General features: G+C 50.6%; 7 protein-coding genes across 7 annotated transcripts; 5 read left to right on the top strand and 2 right to left on the bottom strand.

The window, feature by feature from the left end:
* Positions 1 to 69: 69 nt before the first annotated feature.
* On the top strand, positions 70 to 3,623 carry HO173_013127 (uncharacterized protein; the record flags this gene model as incomplete). The annotated part of the gene is made up of 4 exons (XM_037314952.1): positions 70 to 164; positions 217 to 857; positions 908 to 2,799; positions 2,865 to 3,623. 4 exons carry the CDS (start codon positions 70 to 72, stop codon positions 3,621 to 3,623), a joined length of 3,387 nt encoding a protein of 1,128 aa, XP_037158108.1.
* A 1,126-nt stretch (positions 3,624 to 4,749) lies between these two features.
* Positions 4,750 to 6,456, top strand: HO173_013126 (uncharacterized protein; the record flags this gene model as incomplete). The annotated part of the gene is made up of 4 exons (XM_037314951.1): positions 4,750 to 5,028; positions 5,099 to 5,777; positions 5,836 to 6,102; positions 6,155 to 6,456. 4 exons carry the CDS (start codon positions 4,750 to 4,752, stop codon positions 6,454 to 6,456), a joined length of 1,527 nt encoding a protein of 508 aa, XP_037158107.1.
* Positions 6,457 to 6,750: 294 nt separating this feature from the next.
* On the top strand, positions 6,751 to 10,136 carry HO173_013125 (uncharacterized protein; the record flags this gene model as incomplete). The annotated part of the gene is made up of 4 exons (XM_037314950.1): positions 6,751 to 7,169; positions 7,261 to 7,536; positions 7,627 to 8,880; positions 8,906 to 10,136. 4 exons carry the CDS (start codon positions 6,751 to 6,753, stop codon positions 10,134 to 10,136), a joined length of 3,180 nt encoding a protein of 1,059 aa, XP_037158106.1.
* A 39-nt stretch (positions 10,137 to 10,175) lies between these two features.
* Positions 10,176 to 10,592, top strand: HO173_013124 (uncharacterized protein; the record flags this gene model as incomplete). The annotated part of the gene is made up of 1 exon (XM_037314949.1): positions 10,176 to 10,592. The coding sequence occupies one exon, from the start codon at positions 10,176 to 10,178 to the stop codon at positions 10,590 to 10,592; it is 417 nt and encodes a 138-aa protein (XP_037158105.1).
* Positions 10,593 to 11,256: 664 nt separating this feature from the next.
* Positions 11,257 to 12,395, bottom strand: HO173_013123 (uncharacterized protein; the record flags this gene model as incomplete). Its single annotated transcript, XM_037314948.1, has 2 exons — positions 11,257 to 11,684; positions 11,807 to 12,395. 2 exons carry the CDS (start codon positions 12,393 to 12,395, stop codon positions 11,257 to 11,259), a joined length of 1,017 nt encoding a protein of 338 aa, XP_037158104.1.
* Positions 12,396 to 13,806: 1,411 nt separating this feature from the next.
* On the bottom strand, positions 13,807 to 15,134 carry HO173_013122 (uncharacterized protein; the record flags this gene model as incomplete). The annotated part of the gene is made up of 4 exons (XM_037314947.1): positions 13,807 to 14,228; positions 14,295 to 14,745; positions 14,821 to 15,055; positions 15,106 to 15,134. The coding sequence occupies 4 exons, from the start codon at positions 15,132 to 15,134 to the stop codon at positions 13,807 to 13,809; spliced, it is 1,137 nt and encodes a 378-aa protein (XP_037158103.1).
* A 662-nt stretch (positions 15,135 to 15,796) lies between these two features.
* Positions 15,797 to 16,135, top strand: HO173_013121 (uncharacterized protein; the record flags this gene model as incomplete). The annotated part of the gene is made up of 1 exon (XM_037314946.1): positions 15,797 to 16,135. The coding sequence occupies one exon, from the start codon at positions 15,797 to 15,799 to the stop codon at positions 16,133 to 16,135; it is 339 nt and encodes a 112-aa protein (XP_037158102.1).
* Positions 16,136 to 16,161: the final 26 nt, after the last annotated feature.

The raw sequence follows: 16,161 nt of genomic DNA, 5'->3' as shown, positions 1-16,161 counted from the left end.
GGTAAGCGCGAGCTTGCTTCTTTTAAGTATTGCTGACCAGTCCCTTGAACGGTATCGCTCCCTGCAATCATGGCATATCTTGCTCCTATACATCGTGGGACTAGCGTGCAGCATGCAATAAAGCTCCATATATTGTCTGCAGATGAGGAATCACTGGTTTTAGCGTGAGTTCGCCTTCGATGTTAAGGATGACGCTCGGCGTTGACTGTGCATTAGCAAAGCCAATCGGCTCGAAATCTACCATCAGACCCCAGATGGCTTGGTGCTGGCTCATACAAGAAGCCTGTATGGCAAGGTCACAATGTTGGAGACGCTACGTCCGGCCAATGCCTCAACCGAACACCTCTTCGTTGGTACAGATCGATATATGTACTTTACCGTCTCCTGGGACTCAGAGGCGCGGCAATTACGTACGGAGAAGAGCTATCAAGATCAAGCTGAGAAGACTGCAAGAGACTCTCAGACCGAAGATCGGTGCCTGATAGACCCTACCAGAAGATTCATGGCGCTTCTACTCTACGATGGCATCGTCACTATATTACCCATACACCAGCAGGGCAGCAAGAAGGGCACAGGCGAACCTGGAACTCTGGGCGATCCTGTACCGGCAAGAATCTCCGACTTATTTGTTCGATCTTCAACTTTTCTGCACCCTCGACAAGAAGATGCCGAACAGCTGAAATTCGCCTTTCTCTACGAAGACAACCAGCAAAGAGTGTGCTTGAATGTTAGAAATTTGGAATATTCTGCCAGCGGCAGTGGGGAACCAGGTAGCGCATACCTTGAGAAAATTGTTAGCACACGGGACGATTTAGAGCTTGGGGCTAGCCATCTCATAGCCGTGCCTGCCCCAGCTTGTATGCCACGTCCAGTACTTGCAGTCGCTCACCTACTTACATAATGACAGATGGCCTGCTCATCCTTGCTGAAACTTCAATAACGTATCTAGACGATGTCAATGGGGAAGTTCTGAGCAATGCTTTGGAGGAAGCAAGGCAATTTGTGGCTTGGGCACAGGTTGACAATCAGCGTTGGCTTATAGCAGATGACTCTGGGAAACTTTACCTCCTTATGCTTCTACTGGAGAATGAAGGCGATGTCACAGGCTGGAAGCTTGATGCGATTGGACAGACATCACGGGCCTCCGTACTTGTCTATTTAGACGGGGGATATATGTTCGTCGGCTCCCATCAAGGGGACTCACAGGTTGTCAAAATTCAAGAGCAAGGCATCGAGATAGTACAGACGATCTCGAACATCGCGCCTGTCCTGGATTTCACTATCATGGACATGGGCAATCGGTCAGGCGAAGGACAGACCAATGAATACTCCTCGGGGCAAGCTCGTATCGTCACCGGATCGGGAGCTTTTCAAGATGGTAGCCTCCGAAGTGTCCGTAGTGGAGTTGGCTTAGAAGAGCAGGGTTTGCTGGGAGAGATGGATCATGCCACGGATCTCTTCTCATTGAGGTCAGGCGATGCAAGCGCTAGTGTAGATCTACTCGTGGTGTCCTTCGTTGGCGAGACAAGGCTATTTCAGTTCCAAGCAGATGGAGAGGTGGAGGAAAAAGCGGAATACAAGAGCTTATCATTGTCAGAAGGCACTCTACTTGCTGCAGATCTTTCAAATGGCCGGCTGCTCCAAGTCACTGCATCGTCGGCTCGCTTGATTGAGTCAGAAAATGGTATGGTTATCTCCGAGTGGTCCTCGACCGATGGCCATCCAATCACGGCCGCGTCAGCAAATGATCAGAACCTTGTGCTGTCAGTCAATGGTCTGGAAGCCCTTGTACTGGATCTGAGGGAAGACTTAAAGGTCTGCGCAAGAAGACAATTCACAGAGGAGGGTCAAATTGCTTGCATCCACGTCTCGCATGTCTCGTCGGAGATCTGCATAGCAGGCTTCTGGCAGAGTGCCGCCGTTGCTATTTTCAAGATTGATACTCTCGAAACACTGCAGAAAGTCATTGTCAGCGATGAGACAGTCTCAGTACCGCGCTCTATCCTACTTGTCCAGATTCTCCCAGAACAGCCACCTACGCTGTTCATCGCCATGGCCAATGGCGAAGTCATCACCTTTTCCACCAACCTCACCACCTTCGCACTCTCCTCGAAGAAAGTCACCGTACTTGGGACTCAGCAAGCGAGCTTCCAGGCTCTCCCAAGAAGTGATGGCCTGTCAAATGTCTTTGCAACGTGCGAGCATCCAAGTCTAATCTATGGCTCTGAGGGCCGTATTGTGTATTCTGCCGTCACCGCTGAAAAAGCGTCGTGCATCTGCTCTTTTGATTCCGAGGCTTACCCTGGTGCCATCGCCATAGCTACACCCGAGGACGTCAGGATCGCGCTTGTGGATACAGAGCGCACAACACACGTTCAGACTCTACCTGTCGGAGAGACTGTACGAAGAATGGCATACTCACCCAAGCTGAAAGCCTTTGGCATAGGAACAATACACAGATCATTGCGTCAGTCACGAGAATTTATCAAGAGTCACTTCAAGCTCGCAGATGAGGTCCTCTTCAAAGAGCTCGACACTTACGCTCTCAACGAAGAAGAGTTGGTGGAAAGCGTCATCAGAGCCGACATTCGCGAAGATTCTGGCGAGCTAGTCGAACGCTTCATTGTTGGGACTGCATATCTGGATGACGAAGAGCCAGACTCAATACGCGGCAGAATCATTGTGTTTGCTGTCACTTCTGAACGAACCCTCAAAGTCATCACCGAACTGCCTGTCAGAGGCGCCTGCAGAGCCCTCGGCGTAATCTCGGGCAACATTGTCGCGGCGCTCGTGAAGACAGTACGGCGATCCGCCTTCTTCCTATTTCACTCTGTTGCAGACACAACAGCTAACGTACCTTCTAGGTTGTGGTATATTCCCTCGAAAATTCTCATCTCCACAAACGTGCCACCTACCGCACCTCTACCGCCCCCATCGATATATCCGTTCACGGCTCCCAGATCGCGATCGCTGATCTCATGAAATCCTTGTCCGTCACCACCTACACTCCCGGTTCGGTAGGACTCGAGGACACCCTCACAGAAACGGCCCGCCACTACCAGACAGCTTGGAGCACCGCTGTCGCTCATGTTGGTGAAGACACTTGGCTCGAAGCTGATGCTGAAGGCAATCTTATGGTGCTACATCAGAATGTCGGCGGTGTGACGAGTGATGACAGGCGAAGGTTGGAGGTTACCAGTGAGCTGAGGTTGGGGGAGATGGTTAATAGGATCCGGAGTTTTGAAGTCAGCGAAACCGATACTCGTACCCCTGCGCCCGTGGTACCGAAAGCGTTTATGGGTACCGTGGAAGGCAGTATTTACCTCTTTGGCCTCATTGCCCCAACACACCGCGATCTCCTCATGCGCTTGCAAGCTGCGCTGGCGCCCATGGTGAATAGTTTGGGGGACGTTCCGTTCAATGCATATAGAGGGCTTAGAAATCAAGTCAGAGAAGCAGAAGAGCCTTATCGGTTTGTGGACGGGGAGTTGATTGAGGGCTTTTTGGACTTAGGGGAAAGGGTGCAAGAAAGTGTTGTAGGGGGTCTGGGGGAGGTGGGCGTGAAAGCGGGCGGAGTTGAGGGCGTAAGAGAGCTGGTAGAGGGATTAAGGAGATTGCATTGAGAGCTTTCTATTTAATTTCTCATGAAACCCAACAATGTGCCAGTTGAATATCAAAGCAATCAATTGAGATCGTGACTGAGAGAACCCTTTCCCTTCCGCCCTACCCGAAAAAGAAAAACGCAAAAAACAAACCAAAACAAATAGATGTTCAGGACATTCATACCCGGGCAAGAGTTGAGTAAGGACTCTAAAGTGTTTTTAATCCTTTAGCGACTCACATATTGAAACGAACCCGAAGAGAAGAAATTGCACGCAAAACCCATGTAGCGCATGTCATTAAGGCACTTAAAACCAAAACTAGTCACGCAAATATCAAAGTCGTAGTTCTGTATGTCTGTGCTTGTTGTGGAGGCTCAACAACCCAATGCTGACTCAAATAACAATGGCCAGGGGTCGACTATTAACCCTCGGTTGCAATCTTGATTTTTAACTTTTGAAGAGTATAGATCATTTTAGTAGATTCCTTTTTCATCGAGCAGTTTGGCCTAGTGGTTTACACTGGAACACCCAAGTTAATCTGATGAGGCCTTACTCATCAACCGTTGGCCCAGTACAGTATTGCCACTAACGTCAGCTCGAGGGTTTGCATCCATATGAATATGCACAGTCTTTAATAAAACTGAGCTCCTGTAGTATGGATGATTTTCCTTTTGCTCCTCGGTTCGACGACGAGTTTGAGCCTCTTTTTTTTTTTTTGGAGTTTTTTCAAAGTAGATCACGCCTCGCATGTAATTCTGCAAAGCCAAACTTTCGCATCCTCGATATGGACCAAGGGCAAGGCCAAAGCAGTATCAATGTCCAACCACAGATACTTCGTAATGCAACGTCCGTTAACAGACTTGCTCTACACTAGCAGTACATGCTACTCTCTTGATGGATCAGCCAGGGCGTCTGGATCCCTTAAAACTTACACGCACCTCTCAAGGCCGCCTTCCAACACAACGAGTGATAGCTTTCCTTTGATTGACCACAACACTGGTGAATAACCAACATTGTTTCTTGTTATGTGGTACGCATAGCTACAAGGTCACTCCCTAAAATCTATTTCACAGAGCATGGCCTGAAATACAGAAAACGATAGTGACTTCTTTGGCAGCCTGTACTTCAAATTTGTGCACCCCCAAAAATGCAGAAATCATTCGACATGAAGGGTTTTATGAAGGGAATACAGGACCTGAGGTTGGATTGTCCCCAAGCGCAGACGCTGGAGACGCCGGAGCACAGTCGGGCCGCCAAAGCTGTTAAGGTTACCCTTCCTGGACATGCCTACACCTCCAAGATGTCTCTGCCTGGCCTTGACTTATCTGCTCCTGTTGAGACTTTCGCGACGCCGACTGTTCATGAGCTCAAGGAGCAAACAGAATGGAGATTCGAGGTTGCTTTTGGTACCAAAGTTGAGGTTCGGGTATGAAGTCCCAGCTCGATCGCTCTCTTCAATTTTCCTAAGTGTGAGAATACTAACCAAATCTTTGTAGCTCCTCTCAGGCACTGCTGAACTTTTTGGCACCGAGCTCCCTATCAATCAGAATTACACCTTCACTGGCACTAAAGCGGCCATCTACACGTGGCATGGTTGTCGCATCGAGGTCGTCGGCGACTGCCAAGTCGATTATATCGCCGAAGAGACCCCCATGATGATCTATGCGAACCTACATTTTGCTCTAGAGAACCTACGCGATAAAGCGAATTCAGAAGGAAGAGATGGACCTCGGGTGTTAATAGTGGGTTCGGAGAACGCAGGGAAGACCAGTCTAGTCAAGATACTTACAGCATACGCTACGAAAGTTGGTCGACAGCCTGTGGTGGTCAATCTTGATACGAAAGAAGGCATGTTGAGCATACCTGGAACACTCTCTGCCACAACGTTCACCTCGGTCATAGACGTGGAGAATGGATGGGGAAGCAGTCCAATGAATGGGCCTAGCCAAGTGCCCGTCAAGCTGCCTCTGGTGTACTATATGGGACTAGCCAATCCGGAAGAGAAGACTCTGATATTCAAGCCCGTTGTGACCCGGCTCGCATTGTCCGTGATGAACCGGTTACAGGATGATAGTGAAGCCAAAGAAACAGGGGTCATCATTGACACACCAGGCATTATCAGTCAAGGCAAAGGCGGCTATGAAATGATCCAGCACATCGTCTCGGAGTTCTCAGGTAAGAGTTTGACAGACGAGACCTCTGACCTGATTTCCTCTGCTCACTTCTATGGCAGTCAGTGCGATGGTAGTCCTTGGCTCCGAAAGACTATACAATGACATGCTCCGACGCTTCAGCGGCCAGAAGACCGGCGCTGGCGAGACCATTGCTGTCGTCAAAGTGGACAAGTCTGGCGGATGTGTCGATCGAGACGAAGCATACCTACAGCAATTCCGCCAGTCTCAAATCCGGGAGTACTTCTTTGGCGACGTCAATGCCACGTTAAGCCCACATACGCAACAGATCGACTTCAACCAGCTGATCATATACAAGTTGGCCGAGCGTGAGTGGGAACTTTCGTGCCTGTACCATTTGATCTGACTAACATCGTCCAGCAATCGATGACCTGCTCAAATCACTGATGCCTGGAGACGTGACAGAAGATAGCATCTCCGCCATCTTCAACAAGGTCCGACCGTCCCCGCAGATGCAAAATGCGATCCTCACCATCGTAAACGCCCACCCTGAAGATACGCAGGAGAACATCCGTGATGCCAGCGTGATGGGGTTCATATACATTGCCGATGTAGATGGAGAAAAAAACAAGCTGAAGGTGCTTGCACCCGTAGGGGGAAGATTGCCAAATAAGGCCATTATATGGGGTTCATGGCCTGAAGGAATCTCTGACTTGATGTGAAGGCTGAGGAAGCTCCGAGCTGCATGACATTGATCCGCATAGCGAGGCGTTGTTGGATAGTCAAAAAGCGATACCCTAGTTAGACACAATGCCATCTCTTGAATGCTGTCCGCTCTGTGCCATTCCATTCCACCTAGCCAGCTCCATTCGCAAGCATCGCATTGAGATATAAACCATTGCGCAGCCCTATCGCAGCTTCCCTTTGGTGCGCCTAGTCTAGCTTGATTCGTAATCGCATGCTATAGTTTCTCATTCTTCGATCAATCGGCTTCTACATGTTATGCAGCCATAGCAATGTCGGGTGCGGAGGCAATTATTGCTTTCGGTATCGCTACTAATGTCATCCAATTCATTGACTTCACGGCGAAGCTATGTGGCCGAATACGGGAATATGCATCAGGCTCCGGCTTGCCGAAAAAGCTCGCCACCCAAGCCGACCGTCTTTCAGACCTTCTGATTATCCTTGAATCGCTGAACAAGGCCTCCAATCAAGCAGTCTTGAGCGGCCAGACCCTGGCACGATGTCAGACTCAAGCGCAGGACTTGTCCGGTATTTTGGATGATCTGAAGAGCGATGGCCAAAGGCAGATTTGGGCAAAGAATGCAAGAAGAGCATTCAAGTCGCTCAATCGTTCTGATCAGATTGAAGAGCTACAAGGTTTTTTAGATAGCCTTGTCGGAGTTTTGAGCCTTCAATTGCAGGCTGATACGAGGTAAGACTTGCGGCTTCGCCCACCAAAGACTCGCTGTTGCCTACTCAAGGAATCCAATGTCCAGATGTCATTCGTGCTGACTCTTTCAAAGATCCGCATCAAGTCAAGTACAAACAAATACCGTGTTGATCCTTGAACGGCAGCTTGAGCAGATGTCGCTGCTGAGCGATCTGAGGCACATGGCAGGCTTGAAGGATCAGATTAACGACAATGCCAGCTTTCTAGACAAGGTCCTATGGATGGTATCTATAGGACGGAATCCTACCTTCGTCGGACGCACTGCGGTGATGTCGGCCTTGGAGTTCAGGCTTGCAGCCAAACCAGATGCTGTGCCAACGGCGGTCTTGTGTGGACTAGGTGGTGTTGGGTAAGTAAAGTCTTGAACGACCGGGTGTAAGTCATGGCCGATGGCCATCGACAGCCACAATCGCTTTTTCTGACGCAGGGTATGGTGCAGGAAATCCCAGATTGCCCTGGAATACGCATACCGAGAGAGGGAACGGTCTGCGAACACATCAGTATTCTGGATTCATGCTGGTAATGCAGCGAGGTTCGTCGAATCTTACAAGCGCATCGCTTCCGAATGCCAGATACCGGGCAGAGATGATCCAAATGCAGACGTACTCCAGCTTGTCCGCGACTGGCTGGAGGCCAAGTATGAGTGTCCATGGCTAATGATTGTTGACAATGTCGATGACCGCCACATGTTCTTTGAAACTTTTAGCTACGTTGGCAAAGCTTTGAGGGAGTATATCCCCCAAAGTTCCAAAGGTTCAGTACTCTACACGACAAGGAATAGAGACATCGGCATGGACCTCGCTCTTGATCGAGTTCCGATTACCGTGCCTTCCATGGATGCGCATGAGGCCCAAGCGTTGCTTGGTCAGAACATCATAGCTGAGAGTACAGAAACCGAGCAGCTTGAACTCCTCGGAGAGTTGGTCTATCTGCCACTGGCGATTTCTCAAGCCGCAGCTTTCATGGCGAAAAGACGCAAAAGCGTCGCCGAATATATCAAGCTATATCGTGGCAGTGAATCAACTAGAATTAGGCTTCTTGGTCAACGATTCAATCATCATGGTAGAGAAGCAAGACCGTTAGAGTCAGTCGTGACTACGTGGTGGATATCGTTTAACTACATCAAGACGGAAAACCCGCGAGGTGCGGAGATATTGTCGATGATGAGCTTTATGGATCCGCGAGGGATCCCATTCTCCTTGTTGATAGCAGACGGAGAAGATGAGTTTGATTTCGAAGAAGCGATGGGTCTATTGGAAGCATTTTCGCTCGTCACTTTGGACACGCACCGCTACGCATGCAACGTCCACGGTCTAGTCACGGTGGCCGTCCAGGGTTGGCTCCGCGAGTACGAAAATAAATGCGAAACGATCGCAGCACAAGCGTTGAAGACGGTATCCGACAGGTTTCCAGATGGCTTCTTTGAGAGTTGGCCGACCTGCAGAGTCTACTTTCCGCATGCGGAAGAGGTCCTTCGCTCCAGTGCTGTTGTAATTCAAACCGCGTCACTACACGCTAAAGCATCTCTGTTACGCAATATGTCAACCTTCCTCAGGATGCAAGGCAGGTACGAGGCCTCAGAATTGAGAGCTGTGGAGTCGATGCAGGTTTTCGAGCGTTTGTATGGCTCTGAGCATCCAGATACGCTGTCCGCCATGGAAAGCTACGCACATACTGTCCACAAACGTGGCAGGTACCAAGATGCAACGCTCTTACAGAGGCAGATCTTTGAAGTCAAGGGAGAAAGTGCTTGGAATTGGTCATCGAGCCACACTTGAGAGCTTGAATGCTTTGGGGTCTGACCTACAAACCCTTGGTCAGTACAGAGAAGCCGAGGAGATCCATCGTCGAGAACTCGTTGAAAAGCAAAAACTACTCGATGGGCGGCCAGGAGATATCGGGATCAAGGCGGACGTCTTCATTGCAATGAACAATGTCGCTCGTGTGCTTTCTCACCAACGCAGATTCAAGGGAGCTGAACAGCTACATCGGGAAGCATTGTATAAGGGTGAGCTTGTTTTAAGACGTCTTCACCCAGATGTGTTCATCACACGTGGGGAGCTAGCAGGTACGGTTAGAGATCAGGACAGACTGGATGAAGCTGAGCAGATGTACAACGCTTTGCTAAAGGATCGATTAGAATCGCTTGGTGATCGCCATCCTGACACGCTTATCACTCTGAACAATTTAGCAATAGTCTCTGCCCGCCAAGGCAAGCATCAGAAAGCAGAAAGTATCTATAGGGAAGCCCTGCTTATTGAGCAGGATATTCTCGGCGTCACTCACCCTTCCACAATCAACGTCATGCACAATCTAGCATGTTCCGCTTGCGACAGGAAAGACTATGCACAGGCGGTAACCGAGTTCAAGGCCGTCTTGGAGCTGCAGAAGAGAGTCATTGGGCCTACTCATCCACACACTATGCACACTCGGCGCAATCTTGCGATCGCACTGAGGAAGTCTGGAGATCTTGAACAGGGAGACAAGCTGGACACTGAGACCTTGAACATATCCGATTCCTTGCATGAAGATAAAGAATCAGAACAGTTACAGACACTCGAAAACCTCGCCAAGAGCCTTACAGATCAAGAAAGGTATGAGGACGCTGAGGCAATTCGCCGTCAGGAGTTGGAGCTTCGACTGGCTTCCGGCGAAGATGAGAAAGAAATTCAAGACAATCTTGACGCTCTTGCTTTTCTTCTTGGCCAGCAGGGAAAGCATGATGAAACCGAACGTATCTTTAAGCAGATATTGGACTACAGGACCGTGCACTACGGACCTGAGCACGGAGAGACTTTGCAGACTCTGTGGAACCTGGCGCTGGTCTACCGCGAGCAAGAAGACTTTTTGAACGCTGAAGCGAAGTATGTGCAACTGGTGGGCATCCAGTCCAAGATCCTTGGTGTGGATCATCCGAAGACTCTTGACAGCCTCACGCAGCTTGCATGAGTGCTTCAACAGCAACAAAAGTGTGCTCAAGCAGAAGGAATGTACCGTTTCTTGCTCGAAGCGCGCCGCAAAGACCTAGGGTCGGAGCACCCAGACACGCTTGTGATAATGAACAACCTTGCTTCGGTGCTCAAGTACCAAGACAGCGAATCAGACGAAGCCACGCCCCTGCTTCGGCACGTGTACGAGACTAGATCGAAGATCTTGGGGCTGGACAGTGATCTCGCAAAGGATTCGATGCGGTTTCTTGCAGATCATCTGCGAGACTTGGGACAGCATGAAGAGGCTGAAATTTTCTGTCGGCAAAAGATGGGGCTGGACGAGATTGCAGACGATAGTAACGCCATTCCCAGTCCTCAACAGGACCAACTCCCAGCTGATCCGGTGAGACATGCCGCTCCGATAGCGCCGAGCGGGCTTGATGACGTTGGTGTCAAAGAAGAGGATCTCTGGTGAATAATGTCAAGGATTTTCGCTAGCTGTTAGCAACGCTGTAGACCGGCCAGCCAGTGCGCCGAGTCTGCGAACCGCTCCAGCTTGCGGCCGTGGTGTTTTGGTTACAGCCCCACAACATCCTACCAACTCAGGTCATTCAAGGCTAGGATCTCTCAAAGGAGTGGCTTCTTCAAAAGCAATTCAATTACCTTTGGAAGTAAAGTTTGGGCTTTAAGCCCTGTTTTTATTGTGATATACACAGGAGAACATTGTGAGAGTTGCGAAAAGGGGCGGGTGAAAACCCAGATTTTTCGATCCTGCCGCACCTTGACTGCGAATTTTGGTGAAGATACTGGGGTGAGAGAGGGGGCCCGACGATGTAGTTATCGAAGCTGGGAGGGTTTCCGCCCTACATGGGTATATAAGACTTTCAAGAGCCATGGGATTTTGGGGTCGACGCTCGAAATACATATCGATTTAGAGCGAAGCAATGAAGACACAAATCTTAAATATACGATATCACCGGAGGTAACGACAGACAAGTCAACCAACCAATCAATCAATCAATCAATCAATCAATCAATCAATCAATCAATCAATCAATCAATCAATCAATCAATCAATCAACCGCGGATCACAACCATCCCCACAACCTCTCAATCCTCCAACAGCTCACATCCCCCACTCACCCACCCAGCACCTTCACCAAACCCTCCACACTCAACAAACCCCTCGTCGAAAATGCCCCGTTCCCCGCAACCTTCACAAACACCCTCTCATCCCGCATAACCTCCCGCAACACCTGCTCCAAACGCCCCTGCATCAACAGCGCAAGCGTTGCCGGCGGCGTCGCTTCTCCGTACGTCACTTTGCTCAGATCTCCCTCCAGCAGGGTCAGAAAAGGCGTGTTTTGCCCTCCTGGCAGTTCGTGGCCGCCGGTCGATCGGACCAGGAGGTCGAGCAGCGCGACGTCGATGGAGAGGGTTTGGTTGGCGGATTGGAAGTAGGAGATCTTTGGGGCGGCTTCGGTGGCGGCGGTGGAGATGACGGCGGGGGAAGAGAGGGCGAGGGTGCGGAGGGCGCGGTGGAAGGTGCTGATGTAGGCGTTTATTGCTGGGTTGGGAGGTCAGTCCGTCCTTCGGCTTCTTGCTTGATCTTGTGATGGTGTCCTCCATCGATTGAAAGGTAACAATAGGCTTATTGATCTACGGGAGGAGGGGAGACATGGGGCTTACCGTAGAAGTTCCACACAGCGTAGAATGCCTGGGGGTTGTTTGCGTAATAGGCTGGTCTAGGCGCCGGGCACGTCCCGTTCGCTCCGCCGGTGTTGATCTTGGAGCAGTTGAATTTGCCAGAACCGTAGCCTTGCTGCAGCAGGAGGAAGCAGGTGGAGAATGGCTTGCCGCCTTCGCATTGCCCAGAAGCCGGGGCTGCCGCTGTTCGGGCGACGATTCGCTTGCGGAAGTAGGAGGAGGAGTTGGTGCCGGTTGTGACGTCGTCGGCGAAGGGATTGCCGGACGCTTGCGCGGAACCTGAACTGGTGGCTGGTGAAGGATTGGTAGATCCTGGCGTCTCTCCGGTTGCCAATTCGCCGCCGTACGGACTCGTGGTTACCCAATTGTTGAGGTAGGTGGTCATGTTTAGAGTGAACCAGCAGGCAGGAGCTAGGCCGGTTGACACATTGCTGCAGTCGACGGACTTGGTTCCTAGTGGAGAAGATGAGGTGTAGGTGGCGGTGGCACTGGGCTGGAGGGGGGAAGCTGAGGTGGTGGATGAGAGGAGAGCAGATGCAGCGAGTGCGAGGAGTTGGGGAGAGGGATGCATGATGGTCGATGTGTTTGGGTGCTAGGCTTTTTGGAGTTTGCTTGACATTGACTGGATGTGTCAAGGATGATGGCTTTGCTGTGGGAATGAGTGAGGTGAGGAGCAGGCTTTATAGATATCCTTCCGATGTTGCGCGTCAAGTAATGGACTTTCCATTCCTGCTATGACAGAGTGGGAGTATGCTTTCATGCGAAATTACGAACCCTCCAGGCGATGAAAATTGTCCGCGTTGGGATATCGTTGGACTCATGAGGAGAAGTGCCATCTTTTCGCTGCACGAGGGACTCTTGTGGATCGAAGCATAAATGGTATCCTCCCGCCTGGACGGCATGATGGCTGAATAGCTCGACCAACTTCTTGCGCTCCAATCGCCAACATCGACTGAGTGCATGGACTTCGTCTCATGTTGAGATCCTAGTTGAGAGCCATAACCATAACGAAAACCAATGGGGCGGGTCGGGAAACCCAAGCTCACAGCAGAGGCTTAAGATGATCCGATACTTCAATTTCCTACTGGAAAGTTCCGTACACGAGACGTCGTCAAGAGCGGCAAGCGATGTAAGGATGGCATCAAGCTAGGCCAAGTAACCATGTCGCGTTCCAGTTGCTCGATCTAGGGACTGGCACCGCTGCTCCAGGCTGGCGCAGAGTCTCACTTGATTGGCAGAAAATGTCCCTTTGGAGACTTTTGGATCGGCTTTCGGTTCGCATCAACTTTTACACAGCCACACTCGAGTTGTCCGTCCTGGGCGTCATCTATCGTCTGCATGGGATTCCAGCATTTCGGATAGCTTGCCGCGGCCCACCAGCTTCAGCGGCTGGCATACGCGGCCAAATTTGCGGTCAGACCGCTAGGTTCATAATTAGGTAGATGCTAAGCTCCTGCAAAGCCTTCAGTCACCTGCATCAAGGCCAGAAGTAGCATGGTTTGCCACGTTTCCATGCGTTGCTATTTTCAGGAACCGACGTTCGCGTTTGAGGAAAGCCGCAGATTCTGTATTAGCGCAGGTTCGGGCCTTAAAGCTGGTTCATCTTTGCAATTGCAAGGTATCAACAGGGTTTTATATGATAAGCGCGCTTGAGCAGGATTGCAGGCGACACGGGACGATCTCGCCGGCTGAGATGTCACTCGCGTTGAAACGAAACATTGGTGAGGTCAAGGTGTTACTCGGTAGTGGGCCCACATTGTCAGTAGTTTTTGTATTTTGGAGGGAAAACATTTAGATGCCTGGGATGTCGTTGCGGCAGAACAACATACGTCCCGTGAAGAGAGTGCACCCAGATAATATGTCCAGATGAAGGACTGCTGTCTATGGGTTCTGCAATTCTATCAGCTTAGTGCCACTCATCAATGAATCCGCAAGCTCGATCATGATCACATCTCTAGCAGCTATTTACGGAGAATAACCTTTCAAACCCACTTCTTGCCACTCTCTCGATCCTTCTTCAACTGCTCCAGCAAATCCTTTGGCGGACTCTGCCTATACCCTTGCGGATTATTTTTGGTCCATCTCCACAGATCCTCACATGCATCCTCCAATGTTCTCTCTGCCTTCCATCCCAGTTCTTCATTCGCTCTCTTCGGATTAGCTGTCAGATCCAGCACGTCTCCGGCTCTCCTCCCAATGACTTGATATGGCAAGTCTTTGCCCACCGCATCACTGAATGCTTTGATCATGTGGAAGACCGTGCTACCCTTGCCTGTTCCCAGATTCCAGGCACGTACGCCAGGGTGGTGATCGCGAAGGTAGTTGAGAGCGACGAGGTGACCCTTTGCGAGGTCGAGAATGTGGATGTAATCGCGGATGGCGGTGCCATCGTGAGATGCGTAGTCTACGGTCAATTCTGTGAGCATGCGTTCTCCATAGGGGTGACCAACATGGGAGATAGCGCTCCTACCGTCGCCAAAGACAAGTAACTTCTCGCGCTTCCCTATTGCTACTTGGGCAAGTAATGGGAGGAGATTGTATGGTACACCTTGGGGGTCTTCACCCATGACACCGCTAGGATGCGAGCCTGCCGGGTTGAAGTAGCGGAGGAGAGCAGCGTTCCAGTGGTCACCAGATTTTCCCGCCTTCAGAAGACTATTGCGTTGGGCTTCCACGTGGTCTGTGATGCAAGCTTCGACCGTAGATTTGGTACGGCCATAGGGGTTCGTGGGGCCGATTGGGCAGATTTCAGGAATTGGGATCATGTTTTCGAAGCGGGTGGCATCGCCATAGACGGTGGCCGAAGAGGAAAAAACAATGTTGGATACATTGTGGCGTGTCATGGAGGACAAGAGGCAGATGGTGCCGTAGACATTGGTACGGTAGTACTCTAGAGGGATCTCGCTGGATTCACCAACAGCCTGAAAACGGTCAATTGAGATTCCAGAGATGCCACAACCCAAAAAAACGGCTCTTTGCGATCCTTTGGAACATACCTTGAGAGCAGCGAAGTGGATCACGCTGTCAATGTCTGGATGCGCCTTGAAGACTTTGTCGAAGTCCTCCTCTTTTCTGACGTCGACGTTAAAGAATTCGGGTCGCTTTCCGCAGATGAGCTCGATACGATTGATGGTTTCTTCTGAGGAATTGAGGAGGTTGTCTGCGATCACAACTTTGTAGTCTGCTTCGAGTAGTGCAAGCGCAGTGAACGAGCCTATGTAGCCCGTCCCTCTGGCATTGAGTTAGTACAGATGATACCTTTACAAATGAGGTAGACTTACCCGGTGACCAACACTGAGCCGACAGTCATGATGGGGGTGGTTTTTGTGCACTGAAGTTGCCGGGGGGCGACAGGATTGTTTGTTGAAAGCTGTCATAATCGGTCGAAATCGGTTCCTGAGATGCGGGCAATCGTATGCGAGACATAATCCTTGCTGCCGATCATTATGACGAGCATTAACCTTGTTGGCGGCACCTTGTTCTTAGGGCTGACTTCTTGCCAAAGGACCACGTGGCAGGCAATTCTCACGTGATTCAGTGGGGAGCTGCTTTACTTTTTTGTTGTGACATTATGCCTGAACGGTACTCTACGTGGTACACCGTACCAAGGAACTTTACAGGGCGATTGGGACCACCTACGGAGAAAGGACCTGAGCGGGCGCCAGTAGCAGCCCTAATCCTACGTTCAGAAGGGGGCCCTGTAGTGGGGGACCCCAGAAATCCTGAGCGCCAAGATCTCGGATAACGCCCTGCCTGAAAGTTTGCCTGGACAATGCATCAAATCTGCTTCGGATTTGCGCCTAACCTGAGCTCACTCTCAGGAGCAACTGATAACTCAATTCATGCGATCCTAGGAAATAGTTCTAGGCGACAGTTACGGGGTCAGCTTCCAAAATTAGGGTTAGGGCTACTACTAGCGATGTCCAGGACTTTGCGTGCGGACATCCGTAATCTACTGGGGTTAACTCCGCAATGACGATATGCCCCTCTAATGTTGGGACTGTTTTTCGTCATATCTTTCAGTTGACGCTCAATTGCATGTCGTTCCAGTCGCGCTTCATCCTGGCAAAGATACCCAACCAATTGACCAAACCAATATCCCGACTCTCCCTTTTCAGCAACCACTTCCCGCGATCCCGGACCATGGCATCCTCCACGCAGATCCCCAAGACAATGAAGGGGATACTGGTTGAGAAGACCGGAGGAACGGAGGTCTTACAGTACAAGACCGACTTACCAGTCCCCGAGCCCAAAGAAGGCGAGGTCCTCGTCAAGAATGACATAATCGGCATCAACTACATCGACACGTAAACCTCCTTCTTCTCCCATTGAGACTC

This window comes from Letharia columbiana, assembly GCF_014066305.1.
Source record: "Letharia columbiana isolate WasteWater2 chromosome Unknown xpSc0000088_s0, whole genome shotgun sequence".
NCBI classification, from domain to species: Eukaryota; Fungi; Ascomycota; class Lecanoromycetes; order Lecanorales; family Parmeliaceae; genus Letharia; species Letharia columbiana.
This window is presented reverse-complemented; position numbering and strand designations above follow the sequence as displayed.